This window comes from Crassostrea angulata, chromosome 3 (genome assembly GCF_025612915.1).
Source record: "Crassostrea angulata isolate pt1a10 chromosome 3, ASM2561291v2, whole genome shotgun sequence".
Classification (NCBI taxonomy): domain Eukaryota; kingdom Metazoa; phylum Mollusca; class Bivalvia; order Ostreida; family Ostreidae; genus Magallana; species Magallana angulata.
Window position 1 is genome coordinate 48,222,933 of NC_069113.1, and position 20,810 is coordinate 48,243,742.

A 20,810-nucleotide genomic window follows, 5' to 3' on the forward strand; every position below is an offset into this window, starting at 1 on the left:
TGCAGAGTGAGACACACAATTATCCCTTGGACCCCTCCCTTTAGACACATTTTCTGGTCCTCCAAATGTAGGCTACACATAAGGCTAAAATGAATAATCCAGAAGCCTGTCGTTAAAAATTTCTTTTAATTGTATGATAATTTCCTCTAAGCACTACATGTATATATACTAGGCCTATAGTAATTATTATAGTAGAGGAAATTATCATTGTATAAAAAGAAACATAATATTCATAACGTCATATGTGGTAGATGATGGTATATGAAATCCAGGAGCAAGTCTGCTATACAGCCTAACTTACACATTAATTGCAATGTGCATGTATAGTATTTTTTATTATTCTTCGTATATCAAATACCAAATTCTATAAGTCCTATTCATCATGCAACCTGATTAGAATGATTTCACCATGCATCGGACAACCTTGGATTTTTTTTTTCTGATCATTCGGCGAATGTTGGTTCGAATATAAGAGGAGCTTGCTTTAAAAGTTACAGGTTTCCGCCTTGCCTTAATCCCTGAAAAATTTTTGTTTAAAACATAGAAAATAAAGCAAAATTAATACAGTAACCATGGATTGGATAATATTCACCAAGCATCGAACAGGCATAAGAGCAGAGATCCATTGAAAATAAAATTTTCTTAGTTCCATGCAAAATTTCAAAGTTTCGCAAATATGATTTTTTTTGGATTTGTGTTAATGTTTATTCTTGAATTTACAGTCAGGAATTCAGACCAGCTATAGTGCTTCTGTTTAAAGGGGTATTCATCAGTGAAAGTTTCTTTTATCGTGCCAGGTGGAGAAGTGTTTTCTTCAATTTTATTTTAGAATTTATATCAGTAGGCCTATGCACATGGAATATGCACCTCGCATGTTAATTATCATTTTTAGAAATCGTTCATTAAAAACTACCCGATTTATGATTAATTTGTATCCGATCCACCGTAAAATGAGTAGAGCGAAAATGATCTTGAAATAAATTGAAAGATAAACAAAGACAAATTTTAATAAAATTTTTCTCAAAACTTACTCCTATCTTATTATTTTGGGTAAATGGTACCTTTTCACTTATTCATATTCAAATGCACTTCTGACTGTTGACATACAACATCCAATGAACATAAAACATTCAATAAACATATACAAGAGGGAAAGAGCTGGATGATTTAAAGAACTATGACAGACATGAACAATTAAATAGTGTATATGTATATATATATATATGTATAATTATGTATGTTTCCATACATTCAATATAGTGTCTTCTATATATTTATGTTAAACACCATACATAAATATGTCAAGATACAAATGCACTTACAAATTTGAAATAGTTTATCATATGAATGAAAAATAAAAAACCAATATTTGAATAGGAAATACAAATTAAGGCAATCCCTTTTGTAAAAATTTACCAACAGAGTTTAATATATCTAATTCTTCACAGTTTAGAATCCAAAATAATTTTTGTTTATCTTCTAAACTAGTAAAATGTTTTGCTTTAGATGAAATTAAATCAAATAGTTCCTCTCTTTCTTTTGTAAATTTGCTGCATTGGATAAGAAAATGTTCTTCATCTTCAATTTTATTAAGTGTACAATTTTTGCATATTCTTTCTGTTCTAGGTGTGTTATTATATCTGCCCGATTCAATAAAAAGTCTATGCGCTGATATCCGCAGTCTACAGATTGGCTTTCTGTATTCAGGTCTTAATATAGTTAAATACTTTTCCAGTCTGAAGTTAGTTTTCAAAAATAAATAAGTAACAAGTTTGCCATCTTTAAGTGTTTCATTTGAGTACTGCCAATCCATCAAATATTTTTTAGTCTGAGATTGTTTTAAAGAAGTAACAAAGTCTTTTTTAGAATATGTCATAATGTTTTGAATATTAAGAATGTTTAGTAGCTTTTCAATAGAGGAATACCAAGTTGTATTTTGGGCGAAATGAAGTTCTTTACTACATACAAATGCATCTTTTAATAGAGGAAACTCTGTTGTTAAATTTTGTTAAACACTGGTGAATTAAAAATAAGTTTCCGTAAGAGAGGGAATTAAACTCGGTAGATGTAAATATATGACTTTAAGATCCTAACACTCATTTTTGAAATACATTCACACAGTTATTATATCCACGCTCGATTGTACATGCCAAACTGAACTTGAACTCCACTAGTGTTAATTTTATTTTCAAAGAGCCCCCTTTTTATTTATTTCCTTTTACAGATTCGCCAGTTACAGAGTTACTTTTAAATGATATCATTTCGTTTTTGGGCGCTGTTTCCGTGAAGAGCACTAGTTCACTGGGTTGAAAGATCCAGATTACAAATTGCTTTGAGGCCGAATCAATAGAATGTTTTGGTTCGCGACGGCATATCACCTGGCAGTTGGAAAACTAAATCATGAATAAGGTAGAGTAGATCTACATACGTTTGCATGTGTAAGGTATGAGACTGATTAAAAGATATGTCTTTTAATTGTAAACACTATTTTTCTAATCATCTGTCTTCACTAAAATGTAATAATATTACTATTTCCTTTTCACTCTTTTGAAGTTTACTCTCCTCCACTTTTCTTTATCTTTTTAACTAGCAGCACACATAACCCAGAGTACCAGCTTAGAACTGAGGGCGAGTACGTAGTACCGAACGATATATTTATATGAACATTTATAGATATCAAAAGGCATGCACATATTAGCTTTACTGGTATGGTACCAATATAGGGCCTTAAACTAAGGCCCTGGAAGTTTGTGGCATAAAAAATAAATAGGAATTTTACCTAAGTTACATTATACATATATTATATGGCTTTGAGGGCGACATTTAAACAATAAAATATGCATTCTCTGGTGATTCATGTGGGATATGAAGGTGGCGACATTGCAGAAAAAATACATGTAACCTGCGTTAGATTTATGTATCATATTATACGTGTAACAATAAAGAACATCATGTGATAATAAACTCTCTGGTTAATAATTCGCGCCAGCTGTAAGTATATACCAAGTTGAAATCATCCTTGGACATTGGAGTTGAACGATGTATGCCGAACTCAACATCATTATAGCTGATGAGTAATGTAAAGGGGTGTGTTATAGCAATCGAATATTGCCAAAGAGGGCTGCATGGTGTGTAATAAATTTTATTACACACCTTTTGGGTTTATTACACTTGGATTGGCAAATTTTTGGTTTACATCGCACATGGCGGAAAAAGGAATATTTTTTTTTAATACAATTAACAAAATTATCTCATTTGTGACATAAAGAGAAAACTTGTTCAAAACTGTTATATATCTGAAACAAAGGGTAGCTGGTGTTTCATTACAATGGAAATTTGAGTTATCTCCCTGTAGCTGCATACCTCACGTTAATTAAATAAATGTAGTAAACAAGCATTGTTTATATATAGCGTTAAGCTTTCTCTGTGGGTTTTAAATTTTTGACCAGAAATTCTCTACAAGATTATTCAGTAAGCAGCTGCAGAAACTATAATTTTATAAGCAAAGGTATTGCAAATTTGCTTTAATTAAAAATATTTGCAAAATAAGAAATCCAATTTTAGTTTCATGATAGGACTCTGCTACAACAGAGTTTTAGTACATATATTTCATTCAACAACATAGGAAAAAATCCTGATTTAATTATTAATAATTACAAACTAATTAAAAGCAAAATGGGAGATATCTTATAAATTTGTTTCAAACTTAATTAGGATGTACAGGTATATAAACACATGTAGCTTTGTAATATCTGTTTCATGTCTCTATTGGTTCTCAGTACTTGTACCTGATAAACGATTTTTTTTTCTCTTTCAGATTCCACTAATATGATAAAGCAAAGAAATTTTAAGAAATGAAGAAGGGTAAAGGTAAAAAGAAGTCAGGGGGACCACCCCCTCCCCCGCCTCCTCCAATGATGGAGAGCAACATGGCCAGCAATAGCAATTTTGAGCAAGACTTAAACGTAATGGAAGCTCCCAGGGCAAAGAAAGTGGGCTTCAAAAATGTACAGGTATATTTAAGGAATAAGGAATCCTTCTTTGAGTATTATAAGGTGATAATTTTGGTTGAGGCGTGGTCAAATCTAATAAAGCCTGAAGGGCTTTATGTTAGCATTCATTATAAACATATTCACTATAACCGTGTTTTACTGTAATTTGTTAGTTCGAGGAAAGAGAAGAGAAACAATCAGCTCCTCCACTACCCCCGCCCCCACCGCTTATGCAGCCCCAAGCTAGCAGCGCGCCACCAAAGATTTCCTCAGAGGACCTCATCCTAGGCATGAAAAGACTGAAGAACATCAACCAAAGGATATCCCATAGTAAACCTTTTTAGATATACTAGTAGTCAACCAGATAAGAATATATATTATTCGTACAATTTTGATATACTGTGGAAGCATGCACATTTTTTCATTGGATTAAAATTTTGTTTTTCTTAAACCAAATAAAATTTTGTAAACAGTTAATTTTGTCATATCATAATCTCTATAATTCATCATGTATCAACTTTGTACTCATTAAAATTTCATCATGGTTTTAATTTCTTTGACTTATGCCACCTATATAGTGTACCGTGGTTATGGAAATAAATGGAAGAATTAATGTTTGACTGTTTCTTTTGATACATGTATCATCAATGTTTTATCACTTTTATTAATGATGTTTTTATTTTTACAGTTACAATATCTCGTGCAGAAATTTATGATAAATTCAAGGAGACTGATTTTATTCCCTTAGACTTCACATTAGTAAGTCAATTCACAAGAGCTAGGCAAGAGCATTTTTTAATGAGTCTTTAACGAGAACTACAGAAATGAAAAAAAGTTCTAACACATCATGCTTAGTATAATGCCATACTTCAGTAATTTAGTAGAAATAATATCATTTTATGGGGATTGACTTGCTTTAAATTTCAAAATTCTTATCCTCAAGATGCTTCTTTGATGAATATTTTTATGTAAATCTCTTTTAAAGTGCTTGCTGTAATCTAGTCCTTAATTAATTAAGCTTTATTTCAGACTGCTTTGTGGAAAGAAAGCCTTGGAAGCCAAAGCAGGATCTCGCACCTGAATCTGAGTGGGGTGGAGCAGCTGACAGACATGTTCTTTGCCGTGGCTGAATCACGAAATATCAAGCTACCTCATATGACAAGTATCAACCTGAATGGTAAGAAAATTTTTGTCAGTTTTGAATTATGGTAGTCTATTCAAGAAATAAATGTTATATTGCTTTCCCATATAAATTATTCAACAAATTTATTGTGTATGCATATCCGTAAAAATATTCCGAAATAGTAGCTATGCACCTGTAAGAAAAATAAACTGAAGAAAATTTAAATGTTTTAATAACTTAATTTGAATAATTTAGGTTGCAGCAACATAACTGACTTTAGTGTACTGCTGATTGCAAAGAACTTCCAGCAGGTCTCTGGAGTAAGTAATCCCTACAAGTCTTATAGAAATTGATCCCAACATGTCCTGTAAAAAAGTATCTCCAACAAGTCTCAAAGAAAGCATGGTATAATCCTAACAACTCTAATAGAAAATTTTCAAGAAGTCGTAAAATTGATCCCAACAAGTCCCAAAAGCAAGAAACTCCAACTAGTCCCATATATAAGTAATCCCAACAAGTCACAAATATTTTTTCCCAACAAGTCTCATTTAAGGATTCCCAGCGAGTCCCATAGAAAGGATTCCCACCAAGGCCCAAGTTCAATAAAGATTAACCTATTAAAGTCCCATGAAAATATTCACAGCAATTTCCATAAAAAGGTATCCCAACAAGTCTTAAATAAAGCAATCTAGATTAGTCGCAATGAAAGAATATTCTTTCAACAAGTCCATTTCTCTCAAGGTATAACCAAAGCACACTATTTTAGAGACCAATCCAACCAAGTCTTCTCATTAAATGCATGTAGATCCCAACACGTTGTAGAAAGCAATTCATCCATTCAAGCCATCTCCGTGAAAATCCCAACTTAGCAATCCAACCATACAAGTGACGAAGAACTTTATCGATGAAAATTATGCATTAAAAATTTACTTACATAGTACTTGATGAAAAAGAATGTTTTGACAGAATAAGTTTATGATTATCCCAGACAACACATTACACACATAATTGATTATTATACTCCCATGGAATTGGAAACATCACAATTTATACTTTTTGAGAAATCGAGAAAATCAAACACTGTGGAATTAAAATGACTTTCAGTATCTCTAGCATTGGCTTGATTATTAAATGCGTTGCTTTGTCTTAGATTACAATGAAGGGCTGTACAGAAATTACAGAGCGCTCCATCCATTACATCACTGATGGTAGCTTGAACCTACAAGATTGCCAGATGACATCCTCCAAAGTCAGAGCCATTCCGCTCAAAATTGGTATGATGACAGCCTATAGATCTTAGTACTTGTCTCTGAAATTCTTCTAAACATGTTCACTTGGTTTATTCCTTCAACGTCTACTTGACAAAACAAAAAACTCGCGTAAAATAAGGAATTACAGTAATTGTAATAGGCGCTTTTTACCTTACATTTCATGTACCCGTACTTATTTTTAAATGAGATTAGAAAAAAGTTGTTATGAAAGAATCATATTTGATTTATTATATTTCCAGAGAAGTCCTTAGGTCTGTTCAACTTCAAATCATGCCCCCTGATCTCTCCATCGACAGAAATGTACAGCACATCTCCCAACACTTTCATGCAGAAGTTCTCAGGCACACAAAGTAAGTTAGATGTGTAGTCAGGATTTCAATCATTTGACCAATTCAAAATTCAATATCTTCAATGTAAGGAATTTGACACCACATCTGCCAGATAAAAAAGGCACCACATCTAAGAAGATGATCTTTAAAAGATTTAAGATAGGATTAAAGATACTGTGGAATCATTGAAATTCATGGGGGCCAATTTTTATGGATTACTTAAATTTTACAGGTTCGTAGGGATGTAATTTCGTGTATTTCATTACACTTAAAAAGGGAGATATGACTTTATAACCCAAATTTATTAATTCATGGAGGATGAAAATTTGTGGATGAGAGGTACCCACGAAGTCCACTAAAATTGAGCCACCATGAAATATAATGATTCCCAAGTATTAAGTCATAGTCAAGTAACTTGGTTTTTTGAGGTTCAGGTTAAATATTGAGCAGTGGATTGATAAGCAGTGGTAAAGTGTTTTGTTTTATTTAAGTGGACAAAGAGGGGACTGCAATGCTGTATTTGGACAACTACAAAGTGGTCATTTTGAATGAGTCAGGAAAACCCAGCATAGGGGAGAGAATCACGAGCAGTGCGAGTCCAGGGAAGGGCATAAAGACTTGGCTGGAATGGAAACCGAAAGAAGATGTCTCTGTCACTGTCAATCTGATCGAGATTTCGGAGCTGGTAGGTTTCCTTGTTTTACTCAAGTGTGTGTTTCGCAGAGAGTACACAAGAATGGGTAGACATGCTGAAAAGAATTTTTTAAAATAAAAAATGGGATTTTTTTAAAGGATGACATTGAGTTAATTCCTTAATAAAATAGGTGGAGATACATGTAATACTGATGAGAAGATTTTACAAAGCAATAGTTCTGATGTGTGAAAAATAGGGTGAATTTTAGCTCACCTGAGCTAAAAGCTCAAGTGAGCTTTTCTGATCAAAATTTGTCCCTTGTCTATCATCGTTGGCATTGTCATTGTAAACTTTTCACTTTTTCCTTTTTTTCTCCAGAACCACTGGGCAGATTTCAACCAAACGTAGCACAAAGAAAATTTGTTGGTATTTTTCAAAAATCCTCTTCTATTAGGCCAGAAAAGCTCAAATTTAAAAATGATGGTCCCTGGGGGTAGGAAGGGGGGGGGGGGGGAGAATTTTTACCTAGGAACATATAGAGAAAATCTTTAAATATGTTCTGGGAAATTTTTCAGTCCAAAAAGCAGTAACTTATGTGAATTTCGGGTTGTGCAGATTAAAGTTTGATCAAACCATGATTCCCTAGAAAAAAGTGGGGCCATAAAGAGTGTGTGTGTGTGTGTGTGTGTGTGTGTGGGGGGGGGGGGTTATGTAGGAATAGAGAAAAATCTTTTTACAGGTACAACAACAAAAGGGACTTGGTATTTACCATAAGTTTGTGGATAAAATTCGGCAATTTTTAATTTTTTTTGAGCAAGATCTACTGTACTCAGTTGTCAAGATATTTTGATTTTGACACTGTAATGCTAATTTGATCAGAATTAAGGCTATTGTTGCTCGGGTGAGCGATGTGGCCCCTGGGCCTCTTGTTAAAAAAAAAGGCATCGATGCAATATCCATATAAGTTCATTCAAGATAAAGTAGAATCATATGATTCAAAACATATTAAACACAGCAAGAATAAATGTATATAAGTACCCATGGTACAAACCTATTCAGGTAAATCCTTGTTCATGTTGAGTTTTAGCATTAGCCTTATTGTTATTTGCATGTACATGTTACACATGCTCTTTTATTGTTGCAGAGTTTTGAAGGATTAGTGTTAAGCAATGGAGGTGTTGTTATCATCCCATTCTCTGATAAGACACCTTCATACATCCAGAAAATGGCAAACACAATCCTGTCGGTTCTCAGCAAGGTATGGAACAGAAATATCATATGTACCATCATTATTTGAAGCCTCCAATTTCTGTTTATTTCATTAACTTCTTGAGATAAGGCCCATGAACAGCTAGAAAGCTAGCTCTACTGCTGAAGCAGACACTTTATATCTTGGCCGTCTTTTTGTAGGTGTGGTATTTTTCTACGTTCTTGCAACATTTTTAAAATGCTACTTGTTTTTCAAATATTCATATTTTAAATGCACCTTTTTATGGGTTTACCGGTAACTTTTTTTATGGATAATGAATTTGATTGAAATACTCCGGTTGGCAAATATAGAATTCTTGGTAGTTGTTTTTACTTTAAATTATTCTGTAATGAAAGTGATTTAAAGTGTACATGAAACATGTACATCATATTAATGTATATCCACTTACTTACTCTTAAATGCACCCTTGTATTCATGTGTTGATGTTTTTTTAGTATCCTGAAACAGGATTCATGATTTGTAATCCTGATTACGATTCTTCCTCTGCCACCCAACTCAAATTGAAGGACATCATACACAAGGTCAAGGATGTTTTAACTGATGCCATGGAGAACCTTGTCAAAGAACAGGAAAAAGAGTGAGTAAAAATGACCCTGATTCTCTAACCCCATCTGTTGAGAGAGAGAGAGAGAGAGAGAGAGAGAGAGAGAGAGAGACCCTCCATTCACCCTATCATTGAGACAAAGGGTGATAAGACAAAAGTATAAAGTAGTTTTATCAAACCCACCCATCCCAGATATAGATATTACACTGCTATCGGTCTAGAAAAGTGCAAAAAATGGAGTAGCATTTAATACAAGTTTATCTTTCCTCTTTTATAGAATCAAAGACAAATGGAGACTGAATGAGTTTAGATTTCACGACCAGTTGGTATTCACAGCAGGAAAGAAACTTGTTCATTATCTGAAAAAAATAATAGCTAGGGAACCCAAGTCCAAGGACTCACCGGAACTTCTCGCTTCCCTGATACTGGTCAGTGATTTATGCCAAAACATTTTGCAAATCACAAAATTTTTATCAATTTTTTTTTCATATACCAGTATGTATCTTCAGTCTGTAATTGTCTATTAACTTGGCTTTATATATGGCATAGTGTCTTACAGACTGTTTCCTAACCTGTCTTTGATAGGACAAGGAGAAGAACTGTTGCAATGATTTCCTTTAGCCTTTTGTTTTATAGGACAATAAAGAGCAGCATTGTCCAATGACCTCTATTTGGTAGGACAAAGAGGAACAGTGTTTTAGTGATTGTCTATTGATTTCTGTTTTGTTAGACGAAGAGGAGTAGTGTTTCAGTGATCGTTTTTATTGGACAAGAGGGGCAGAGTTATAATGATTGTCTTTTTACCTGTTTTGTAGGACAACGAGGAGCAATGTTTTATCTATTTGTATGTCACTCTTTGTCTATTTACCTCTGTTTTGTAGAAAAGAGGGAAGCAATGTTTCAGTGATTGTCTATGAGCTCTGATCTGTAGGAAAACAGTGAGAAGCAATGTTTCTGTGATTGTCTATGAGCTCTGATCTGTAGGAAAACAGTGAGAAGCAATGTTTCTGTGATTGTCTATTGACCTCTGCTTTGTAGGAGGACAGTGAGGAGCAATGTTTTAGTGATTGTCTTTTGACCTTTGTTTTGTAGGACAGAGGGAAGCAATTTTTTAGTGATTATCTATTGACATCTGCTTTGTAGGAGGACAGTGAGGAACAATGTTTTAGTGATTGTCTATTGACCTCTGTTTTAGGAACAGTGAGAAGCAATGCTTTCATGGTTGTCTATTGACCTCTGTTTTGTAGAACAATGAGGAACAATGTTTTTGTGATTATCTATTTACCTCTGTTTTGTAGGAGGACTGTGAGGAGCAATGTTTTAGTAATTGTGCATTGATCTCTGTTTTGGAACAGTGAGGAGTAATGTTTTAGTAATTGTGCATTGATCTCTGTTTTGGAACAGTGAGGAGCAATGTTTAAGTGACATTCTATTGATCTCTGTTTTGTAGGAGGACCGTGAGGAGCAATGTTTTAGTGATTGTGTATTGACCTCTGTTTTGTAGAACAATGAGGAGCAATGTTTTAGTAATTGTCTTTCGATGTATGTTTACTGAATGTCTGTTGACCTCTGTTTTGTAGGACAAAGAGAAGCAGTGTTTTAGTAAATTGTTTTTGACGTATGTTTACTGATTGTCTGTTTTGTAGGACAAAGAGGAGCAATGTTTTAGTGCCATCAGTAATGTGATTCAGGCTGTTCAGGACCACTATCCTTGGCATGTGTTTCATTATTTTGCTCCTGTGAAGAAACTCTTTCAAACACCTTTATTGACTAAGCAGAAACAGCTGGACATTTTCAAAGGAAACTTTGGCTACCTGAAGACTCTGATCACAACTTTGGAAACACCAACTCTCTCCAACCTGAACATGAAGGATCCCTACAAAGAAATGATTCAAGTCCTTGGTCTTAGATTTGAGAGGGTGAGTCTGTACAGAGCTTATGTTGTAGTTTCGAAGAATTCAAAATATTATATTGAAAAATTATAAAACCAATTTTAGGAACATATTGATGATAAAATCCTTACTTTTTTTGAATTACTGTAGATTCCTTAATATTTTACACAAATACTTAATTCTGCAATTTAACAGTTTTGCATTGTATCGTGAGAATATGAAATTGCAAATACCAAATTTTTATCATAGTTTAATTTATGAATATCTAGAGTATGAGAAAGATTGTTGTAGACTGGGATTAGAATTTAAGATATTTATTTGTATACAGTACTAATATCAAAGGTATTCCCTGTAACGCCTCATTCACAATGCATTAATTTGGTATCAAATGAAAAAAAATTTGGTCACAATCACATATGATATCATTTTTTTTGTCAGGGAATGAGCGTTTTCTTTCCGGACATTAGTGGGAACCCCTGTATGGCAAGTTTCTCTGAACTTGAATATCTTCTCACCGGGATGATGGAGAACCCCCCAGATAAGAAGGGATTTATCAAGGGATTAGGGATTTCTGTTCCTTGTTACAGAAGGGATGATATAAAAGTGATATTTGGACAGAGTATGAAGGTATCTATGGAAATATCTCAACAAACTGTAATTCAGATTAACACATCAATGTGTCTTGTTAAATTTAATAACAAGAAATTTTTTTTTCTTGATCTGTGTATTTATATAGATTTTATTTGATTGGACATAAGTTCTGAAAAATTATGTCAATGGAAAACCATCTATTTCATTTGCATAGACATTATACTTTATAGCAAAAGCTTTTTTTATTTTAAAGTATATATGCAGCATATTAATATGATTAATGCATATTTTTTATATTGTTTGATCCTTGTTTTCCAAACAACAAGACAGATTTGATCCACAAATCCTGCATGCAAAATTGCTGATATTTTCTTTTTCAGACAAAGGTTACATTTAAAGGAATTCAGCTATCTGAAAGGGTAATTATATTAATACATATATTTTTGGATCAACAATTAAAAGGTAGATCCTTGCTTTTATTGTAGATGAGATCCAGAAAATTAGAAGGTGGAGATCAACTGGAGCAGGTACAATTTTTACTCCTAGTTTAAGTTGCAGGGCATCAATTCTCAAGAGCATGCAAATTTGTGTATTTTACCCCAATGTTGATATTTATGTAGTCATGTATGCAGTCATGTTCACTGTGGATCACCAGATTTTTTTTTGGGGGGGGGGGGGGGGGGGGGGGGGGGCGCAACATTCATGGATTTTGTTGGTACCAGGTATCACTTACAAAGTAACATTACAATGAATAACTGTATATACTGTTATACAGGTCAACATATTGTTTACGGCTGCTTGGATAAAATGTTCAGTAATTGGTTTTCTATACCTCTGCCAAAGCATGGGGTTAGAAAACGTTTTCTATACCCCTGCCAAAGCATGGGGTTAGAAAATTCGCATCTCAGAAGATGAAAATCACAATCCATTATTTATTAAGTGAGATCCTACATTTACTCTATGATAAAAAATTATTCATTGGAATCTATTTGTAGGTGGACTTATTCATTGAAATTCTGGAGAGTGCAGGCTGTCTGCTCAAGTTCCCATGTGACCTGAGGGGCCCAGGATTCGAGGACAGCATAGCTTATGTTCTCTTCACAGACATTCCCTCCCACCCCCCTGTACCTCTGGTATGTAATAAAAAACTCAAAGTCAGAAAAGTTTCTTGTCTTACAAACTGTATTATTCTAGAACTATCCTGAAGTCAAATCATCATAGTTAACTCTCTACTAAAGTGGCTTGATTAATTAAGTCTTTAATACTGTGGTTTCATCAATATTCAAGGGTATCAATTTTCGTGGATAAAGTGAAAATCACAGTTTCAAGGATACGTAAATTCGTGGCTGATGATCCTATCAATACAAAATGTTAGTGGAGACTGCACTTCAATGAACATTAAATTTCATGGACCAACCTTACAACGAAATCCACGAAAATTGATATTCAACGAATATTGATGAAACCACAATGTCTGAGCACCAACACATGAGATGACCCTTTTCTATGTCAAACATGAACTTGTAATGATTTACAGCACATTACAGAATATCTGTACTCTAAACCATCTTTTATTTGCGAGTGAAAAAATTTCCCGATGTTCGCGAGAGCCTCATTGTTGTTAATATTTCTCGCCAATAACCAGCCCTTGTCAAATGGTTCTGTCAACCACACAGCTCTGGACTTATTTGTGAAAATTAGTTGTTGCGAGCCAGTTTATTTCCAGTAAACTGTGTAAATATCGTCGCAAATAAAAGTTGGTTTACAGTACCAGTAAAGTTTTCAATAGCTTGTTGGATTGCTCAATAGGGTACTGTAAATTCCAAATTAATCATGAGAAATTAATATTTGTGTAAATTCACGGAAAAATTTACCTTTCAAAATTTAAAATCACCCTTTTGTTTTTCAGACAGGTGTAAACTAAGTAAACCTTAGAAAAAAAAAGGCATTTGCGATTTAATATTTTTGCGATTTTATGCAAAACCGAATTGCGGAATTAAGTACTTGCTTAAAACAAGGCATCTACAGTATAGAATTTGGTCTGCCAAGTATCATATTAGGTCTAAATCTAGGTCTTTATAAAGTTTTTTTGCTGTGATTTTACAGGAAAATTACTGGCCTGAGCAGCTGCCAAAGAGACAATTACAGGCTCAGAAGTTTTACCGCTTTGCTGCTTTACCGCCAGACTTCATGAGTACTCTACTTGGGTAGGTTAACATAAAACTCTAAAAAGGGGTTCGTACATGTAATTTGATTTAAACTTGAGTTCTATAACTATTTTAATATTTGAAACACAGGAGTCTTGTCAAATGCCTCTTGAAATAAAAACTAAGATGTAGGAGTGATTGTTTGTGAAAACTAAGTTGTATGGTTATTGAGATATTTTAGAACATAAATTGATCCTTGCATCAGGATTACATAGTTGTTGTTTGATGGTTCTTTTAGTGAGTTCTCCAACCTTCTCCAATTTACCCTGCTTTGGAAAGGTGGCTTTCTCTGCCAGCAAGGGCCAGTGGTTCACCTCCTAGAGGTCCTGGAAACCCCAGGTATTGAGTTTGTATTGGTCACAAAATCATGGGTCATTGACTAATAGAAAAACATATTCTTAAAATGCTTTGAATTCAATTTTTGTTGACATTTTCTTCTTTTTGACTTTTTAAAATGAAGGGTCAAATGAAAATATAATCTTTTAGCAGAGAAAGTGAGATTGAGAGAGATATGCTAAATATTTGGTTGAAATAAAGGCAACGGCCCTCCAAGACTTAACTGTAAAAAAATTCATGATACTTTATCAACTACAAACAGGTGTGTGCACTATAAGCGTCAGTAGTCGTGCAGTGAATCCACCCTCGGATCACTATGCTGGAAAAAACCCTGAACTGGAGGGCATGCTGTGGAATGGCTTTAAACAAGTGTGCTCCATTTTTGACGCTCACATTCAGAAGTTTAAAATCTATGTTCTGGTAAGGAGGATATCCCTATGATTCATTAAGTGGCTATTAATGGTATTGTTTATGCTTTAGTTAGTACATGTAATACAAGAAGGTCAGTTTCCCAGGATTCTCGCTCATTTATAAGATAACCAAGATTAAGAAAAATTGTCAAAGTAATGAATAAAGTTTCACAGTTGCTTTATAGACTTTATTACGAAACAGTGGACTTTTTATCAGTTTAAATACATATCTTCTAAAAATCAAGGATATAAGGCCATAAGTTGTCAAATTCATGCTGATTGAAAATAAAGGAAAAAACAAGCTTTGAAGTTATCCCTGAAATACAACAAAACTTAATTTGAATTTTAAAAGTTTTGCTTACTAAACTTCCAGAGATACTACCCATGTCTTCACTGCTTGCCTGGTGGTAGTAGGTACCAGGCTACAAACCCTGAGAAGGTCTGTCAGTTCTCTGAGATGAAAATCCTGGCCGGTCATGACCGAGGCCTGTCTTGTAAGAAGGCAGAGGATATATCACAGGAAGAGCTGGTTGTGAAACTCAAGGATTACTTTGGTCCAGGTAAAATAACTGTTTGATCTGCCATGCACTAGTCTATCACCAGTGTTTTGTCATGTTTAACTTCTATCCTTCTGTCATCTGCACACTCTGCAATTGCTCAGTGCTTAGCACATTTTTTAAGAAACTGTTCATGATTTTATCATCAAACTACAAGGAAAGATACATAGGTGTAAGTTGTAATTTTTTACCTTGACCTTCCAAATTACCTTGACTTTCTTTTTTGCACATAGCTTGATTTCAGAAGGAACTGTTCAGATTTTTTAAAATCAATTTTCAAAATAAGATAGATATGGATAAGAGCATTTCAACTGAATCATATACATGTATTCTTAAGAATGACCTTCCCTATGATTTTTTATTATATACAATAACTTCATTTTTCTAAATTTGCATTTAGCTTGGTTTTTATAACACTATTCAAGATTTTTTTTTTTACCTGACATGAAACCAAGATACAACTTAAACATTTTTTTTTTACCTTTACCTTCCATTTGATCTTAACATTACTATTCATTTTTTTTTACATTTACCTTATTTTGCTAAAAAAAGCCATTTTCTCAGGTAATTCTGTTGACCTTCATTAAATGATATGAATTAATTGTAAAAAAAAAGAATACTTCTTTTAATTGTCATCTTATCTAATTGCTAACTTATACCTGTGTGAAGATGCATGTAATTTATGATTGTAAAATAAATGTACCATTATCGGGCATTCATGTCCGATGGATATGTTTCTAGATAGTTGCAATGATGATTTCTGAAATTTAGTTTTGATGTTGATGTCCTCTTCTGATTTAGTATTAGGCGATTTTAAGACAGTTTACCATTGGAATGTTTCAGATTTTCAAAGAAAAGATCAAAGATGTTTACCAAACCACAGCTGTTTTGATGCAGAATACGAGAAAATGATTGAGGACACAGTAAGCAGACAGTCCAACCAGACTCGATGTTATATGTGTGGAAACTGTGCCAGGGAAAGTCACAAGTGCTGGGCTAATGTGGAAGATGGACTGACAATTCGGTACTTTAGACATATTACTGATACATGTTAAAACTCAGAAACCTAAAAAAAAATTTAATTCAATTTTCTTGAATTTACTTTGTCAATTTATTTGTATTTAACAAACCTTTTTTTTTACCAATTCAATGAAATCTGTGTGTATTTTATTTTATTTATTTCCAGCTTACCTTCATGTTCAGTAGTTTTGCAAAAATCAAAAAACAAAAACAAATGAAAAACAATTAAGGGATTTATTTCGTTGATATTTTGAATTTTTATGCAAACATTATCTGACTTTTGAAATGTAAACTACCCAATGTGTAAATCCTGTTGTTGAAAGACATGCTTTATATTTTACCATACTAGTGAAATTTTGTTTATTCTTTAGACATTGTGGATGTCTCCTGCCTTGCTTTTTGTGCAAATATTGTGGAATCTGCAGGTTCTGTGTTCAGAAGTTGGCAGTAAGTATCAATTAAGGAATAAGGACATTTTTCTTGCAGAGAGAGAGAGAGAGAGAGAGAGAGAGAGAGAGAGAGAGAGAGATTTTATCGATGTATGTACATGTCAGTATGTATTCTCTTTGACTTGGAGATAGAGAGAAAGAGAGAGAGAGGAGAGAAATATATATCCTGTATTTATGTACAAATGTATTCTTTTTGCCTTACAGAAAGCCCACTCCATGATTCACCCCCAGTTTCAATGTGAGAGTTTAATGTCCTCAGCTTATGATTCAGATCTGTCACAAAATGGCAATTTCATATTTATGTCATCTAGTAGTGAGTACAGATTTGCCCAGCCAATGACAGTGGAGTACTTCACCCATCTACGAGCTTGTCTACACCGAGGACATTTTCACCTGAAGTTAACCTCGTAAGTAACTTGAGGGTGAAAAATTGCAGAGAACAAATCACAGCCTCATTAAAAAAAAATTAATTACGCTGCCGAAAATTTTTATTTTTGGTAATATTAATGAAAATTCTCCTCTTATTCTGAATGTTACACTTCATTAACTTTCCAGGTCATCACATGAAATATTGGTCAACTGTGTGGAAAAAACCATCAAGGTTGTGACCAAAACATTTATGAAGGAAAAGGAGGAGGTTTTGAATGTTTTGACTCCATACACAAATGGCGACATCTTTGACATCTGGTTTGATTTTGACAAGGTATGGTGTATAGAAATCAGCTTTTATTTTTGTGGTGGATATAAGATCCAAAAAAATACATACATTTGTACTGATTGGTTTACATTGTTTTGCATATTCATATTTCTGATCCCTAATTAAGCATGAGGAAAAAACATCTAATATGTAAAAACGCAAGAATCCTTCATAATAGATTTTAGGATGTTGCTATTATAAGTCCCCTACCAGTTTCACTGGAAGGGACTATAGCTTTCTTATGCATCTGTCAGGCAGTCTGTCTGTCTGTCCATCTGCCATTCCCACTTCAGCTCTCTACACTTTTTTCTTGGCATAATAAAATACTTGCATAATAAAAAGAATCTACAGTATGTCTATATATTCTAAGCTTTGTTCAATACTACGATACTTGTAGTTCAGTTGTATCTTTTCCTTTCAGAATGACATGAGCACACAGTTTTTGAGAATTCAGCAAAACCAGAAAACAGTGTTGGCTCTGACTATTCCAGACAAATACATGTCAGTGACCATTCTTTGTAAACGACCAGGAAGTGTCACTTCATCTTCCAATCATTTGATAGTAAGTCTATATATTGTTAAATAATGAGTAAAATAGTTAAACATAAATGTCTTGTAATCTTATGCAAGATTGATAGTCAGACAATACTGTAATTCAGAGTTCAAACATCTAAGAATACCCATGGAGTTAAAAAATATATGAACATTTGGTAAAATCTCTGAAATATACAAAACAATAAACTGTTTATTACTCTGTTTTACAGAAAATGCCAAAAATATCTACAACAGCTCATGGATTCACTGGTAAGATGGTTGGCTTTGTTGTTTTCTCTTGAGTTTGTGGGGGTCTCAGTCTTGTATAGGCCTTGAGTAAAATTTGAAAAAAGTTGTGACAATGTCCCTTTTAATTTGTTTATCCTTATTAGCTCACCTGAACCGAAGTGTGTCAACCATCGACCTGTCCCCTATATTCGATTAATAATCATATATCTGTATATGATGTAGGAATACCTCAATAAAATATTTATAAAAGAACTATTTTATCCTTATATTGGAGAGTGTCAACTGTCAACCGCCGACCTGTCTCCTATATTTGATTATTAATCATATATCTGTATGTGATGTAGAAATACCTCAATACAATATTTTAAATGAGGATTTTGTCCTTATATTGGAGTTGAGGCGAGCTTTTCTGATCACCTGTTGTCTGTCATCTGTCCATCTATGTCTGTCCATCTGTCCACCAGTCCATCTGTCTGTAAACTTTTCACATTTTTGACTTCTTTTCAGAACAGCTTTGCCAAATTTAACCAAACTTGGTACAAAGCATTCTTAAGGGAAGGGGATTTTAAATTGTTAGAATAAAAGGCAAATCTCTTTTTAAAAGGGAGATAATTGTGAAACAGTGAAAATAGGGTGCATGTCCTAAAAAATCTTCTTAAGAACCACTGCACCAGAAATGCCAATATTTACACCAAATCTTGTATATATTGTGAAGATTCTAAATTGTTAAAAATTGTGACTGTTGGACTATTATTTTGGCCCTAAGAGGGGTCAAAGTTTAACATAGAAATATATAGGGAAAATGTTTAAAAATCTTCTTCTGAAGAACAATAATGCTCCAATTTGTGAGAATATTTAGCAAGCACCCTCAAATAATGTAGATTATTAATTGTTAAAAGTTGTGACCCCTAGACCAATACTTGGGCCTCATGAGGGATTCAAATTTTAACATAGAAATATAAAGGGGAAATGTGTAAAAATCTTTTCAAGAAGTATTATACTATAATTTGTGAGATTATTATGCAAGTACTGTGGAATCATCAATTTTCGCGGGGGCCAATTTTCGTGGATTCTTGATATTTTATAGGTTAGTGGGGACGTAATTTCATGTATTTTCTTATACCTACAAAACGAAATATGACTTTATAACCCTAATATATTATTCGTGGAGGATGTTAATTCGTGGATGAGAGGTACCCGTGAAATCCACGAAAATTGAGCCACCACGAAATCTAATGATTCCAGAGTATTCCCAAATAATGTAGATAATAAGTTGTTAAAAGTCTTGAACTCTAGACCAATTCTGGGGCCCCATGAGGGGTTCAAATTTAATTTAGAAATATATAGGGAAAATGCTTAATAATCCTCTTCTCAAGAACTACATTGCTACAATTTGAGAGATTACTATGCAAACATTCTCAAATAACATAGACTTTAAATTGTTAAAATCCAGACCTTGGATCAATACTGAAACCCCAAAAGGGGTTCAAAGTTTAACATATAGAAATTAAAAAGAAATCTTCTTTTCAAGAACTACAATGCTACCATTTGTTAGGTTACTATGCAAGCCTCCTCAAATGATGTAGATTCTATATTGTTCAAATTGTGACCCCTGGACTAGTACTGGGGTTCCAAGAAATGTTTAACGTTAAACATAGAAATATACTGGTAAGATGTTTAAAAAACTAAATAATAATATAAAATGATACAAGAAACTGTTGTTTAGGTGAGCGATGTAGCCAATGGGCCTCTTCTTTCTAAAATGTTTCATTTCTGTTTTATAGGAAGTGCCACAGTCTCTTTGCTCATTATTAATGGAGCTTCCTTGTATGATGAGGAAATGAGAAATGACCTTTTGTCTGGAGTAAAAGACGGTAGGCGTACATGGTTCAAGTCCATATTTACACTAAAAAGCAGTTTTAAAGAATCTATACATGTGCTTGCTACAGTATTTTTATGTTGGGAAATGGAAATTAAATGCATCTTAAATTTGTGAAATTTCAGATGACCTGAAACCATTCTGCCAAGTAAAGCTGGATAGTGAAGTTGTATTTAAGACCAAAATCTCCAAAAGTTCCAAACCTAGATTTGATGAAAAAGTTGAAATCCAAATAAATGATCCAGAGAGTGTCTTGGAGATTGTATGTTGTTTTTAGTGTTTGATATTGTTATCTTACATTAAAGTTTATATCTTTATTAAATATAATATTGGTATTGTACATGAATACTGTAAATTTCTTATTTTTTACGCATTGCCAAGTGCTTAATTCTGCAATTCAATCGTTTTGCATCAAATTGCAAGAATATAAGATCACTAACACCCAATTTTTATAATGAGGCCAAAAGATTCTAGAATTCGTGAGATGTACTTCTCACGATTTTAACACGGATAATAATACCTTACTTTTAAATAGGAATCTACAGTACCGTAATGTCAGCTGAGAAATATACAGTATATAAATATTTTGAACAAGAAGTTTTCATGAGTTGATGAGAGAAAATAATGTGCATGAGCATGAGCAAACAGAGTTTGCAGAAAATAATAAGATCATCATGGTCAAATCAAATTTTATAGATACCATCAGGTTGTGTTAAACTCGGCAAATGTCTTTATGATTGAAAGATTCCTTCAGATAATCATTACCAGCAAATTGAAGAGTAAAAAGGGTTAAAGAACCTAGAATGTTGTTGGATTGATTGCCTTG

The 20,810-nt window shown here is 33.5% G+C and overlaps 1 protein-coding gene across 2 annotated transcripts in view; it reads left to right on the forward strand.

Moving 5' to 3' along the window:
* The first annotated feature begins 2,342 nt into the window (after positions 1 to 2,342).
* LOC128175795 (uncharacterized) overlaps positions 2,343 to 20,810 on the forward strand; it is a 65,574-nt gene continuing 47,106 nt past the window's right edge. The window contains exons 1-28 of one of the 2 annotated variants that reach the window (XM_052841639.1): positions 2,343 to 2,409; positions 3,818 to 4,013; positions 4,166 to 4,322; positions 4,681 to 4,751; positions 5,022 to 5,169; positions 5,371 to 5,435; positions 6,266 to 6,389; positions 6,626 to 6,736; positions 7,207 to 7,400; positions 8,494 to 8,607; positions 9,054 to 9,196; positions 9,441 to 9,591; positions 10,810 to 11,082; positions 11,494 to 11,682; positions 12,027 to 12,065; positions 12,642 to 12,779; positions 13,753 to 13,853; positions 14,092 to 14,192; positions 14,452 to 14,609; positions 14,973 to 15,159; positions 16,000 to 16,180; positions 16,548 to 16,623; positions 16,830 to 17,032; positions 17,181 to 17,328; positions 17,744 to 17,884; positions 18,087 to 18,126; positions 19,890 to 19,979; positions 20,110 to 20,246. In XM_052841639.1, the coding sequence (XP_052697599.1) occupies positions 3,855 to 4,013; positions 4,166 to 4,322; positions 4,681 to 4,751; positions 5,022 to 5,169; positions 5,371 to 5,435; positions 6,266 to 6,389; positions 6,626 to 6,736; positions 7,207 to 7,400; positions 8,494 to 8,607; positions 9,054 to 9,196; positions 9,441 to 9,591; positions 10,810 to 11,082; positions 11,494 to 11,682; positions 12,027 to 12,065; positions 12,642 to 12,779; positions 13,753 to 13,853; positions 14,092 to 14,192; positions 14,452 to 14,609; positions 14,973 to 15,159; positions 16,000 to 16,180; positions 16,548 to 16,623; positions 16,830 to 17,032; positions 17,181 to 17,328; positions 17,744 to 17,884; positions 18,087 to 18,126; positions 19,890 to 19,979; positions 20,110 to 20,246 (3,639 nt within the window). In that variant the 5' untranslated portion in view covers positions 2,343 to 2,409; positions 3,818 to 3,854. Of the gene's footprint in view, positions 2,410 to 3,817; positions 4,014 to 4,165; positions 4,323 to 4,680; positions 4,752 to 5,021; positions 5,170 to 5,370; positions 5,436 to 6,265; positions 6,390 to 6,625; positions 6,737 to 7,206; positions 7,401 to 8,493; positions 8,608 to 9,053; positions 9,197 to 9,440; positions 9,592 to 10,809; positions 11,083 to 11,493; positions 11,683 to 12,026; positions 12,066 to 12,131; positions 12,174 to 12,641; positions 12,780 to 13,752; positions 13,854 to 14,091; positions 14,193 to 14,451; positions 14,610 to 14,972; positions 15,160 to 15,999; positions 16,181 to 16,547; positions 16,624 to 16,829; positions 17,033 to 17,180; positions 17,329 to 17,743; positions 17,885 to 18,086; positions 18,127 to 19,889; positions 19,980 to 20,109; positions 20,247 to 20,810 lie in introns of both variants that reach the window. The other variant, XM_052841638.1, reaches the window with a different exon arrangement.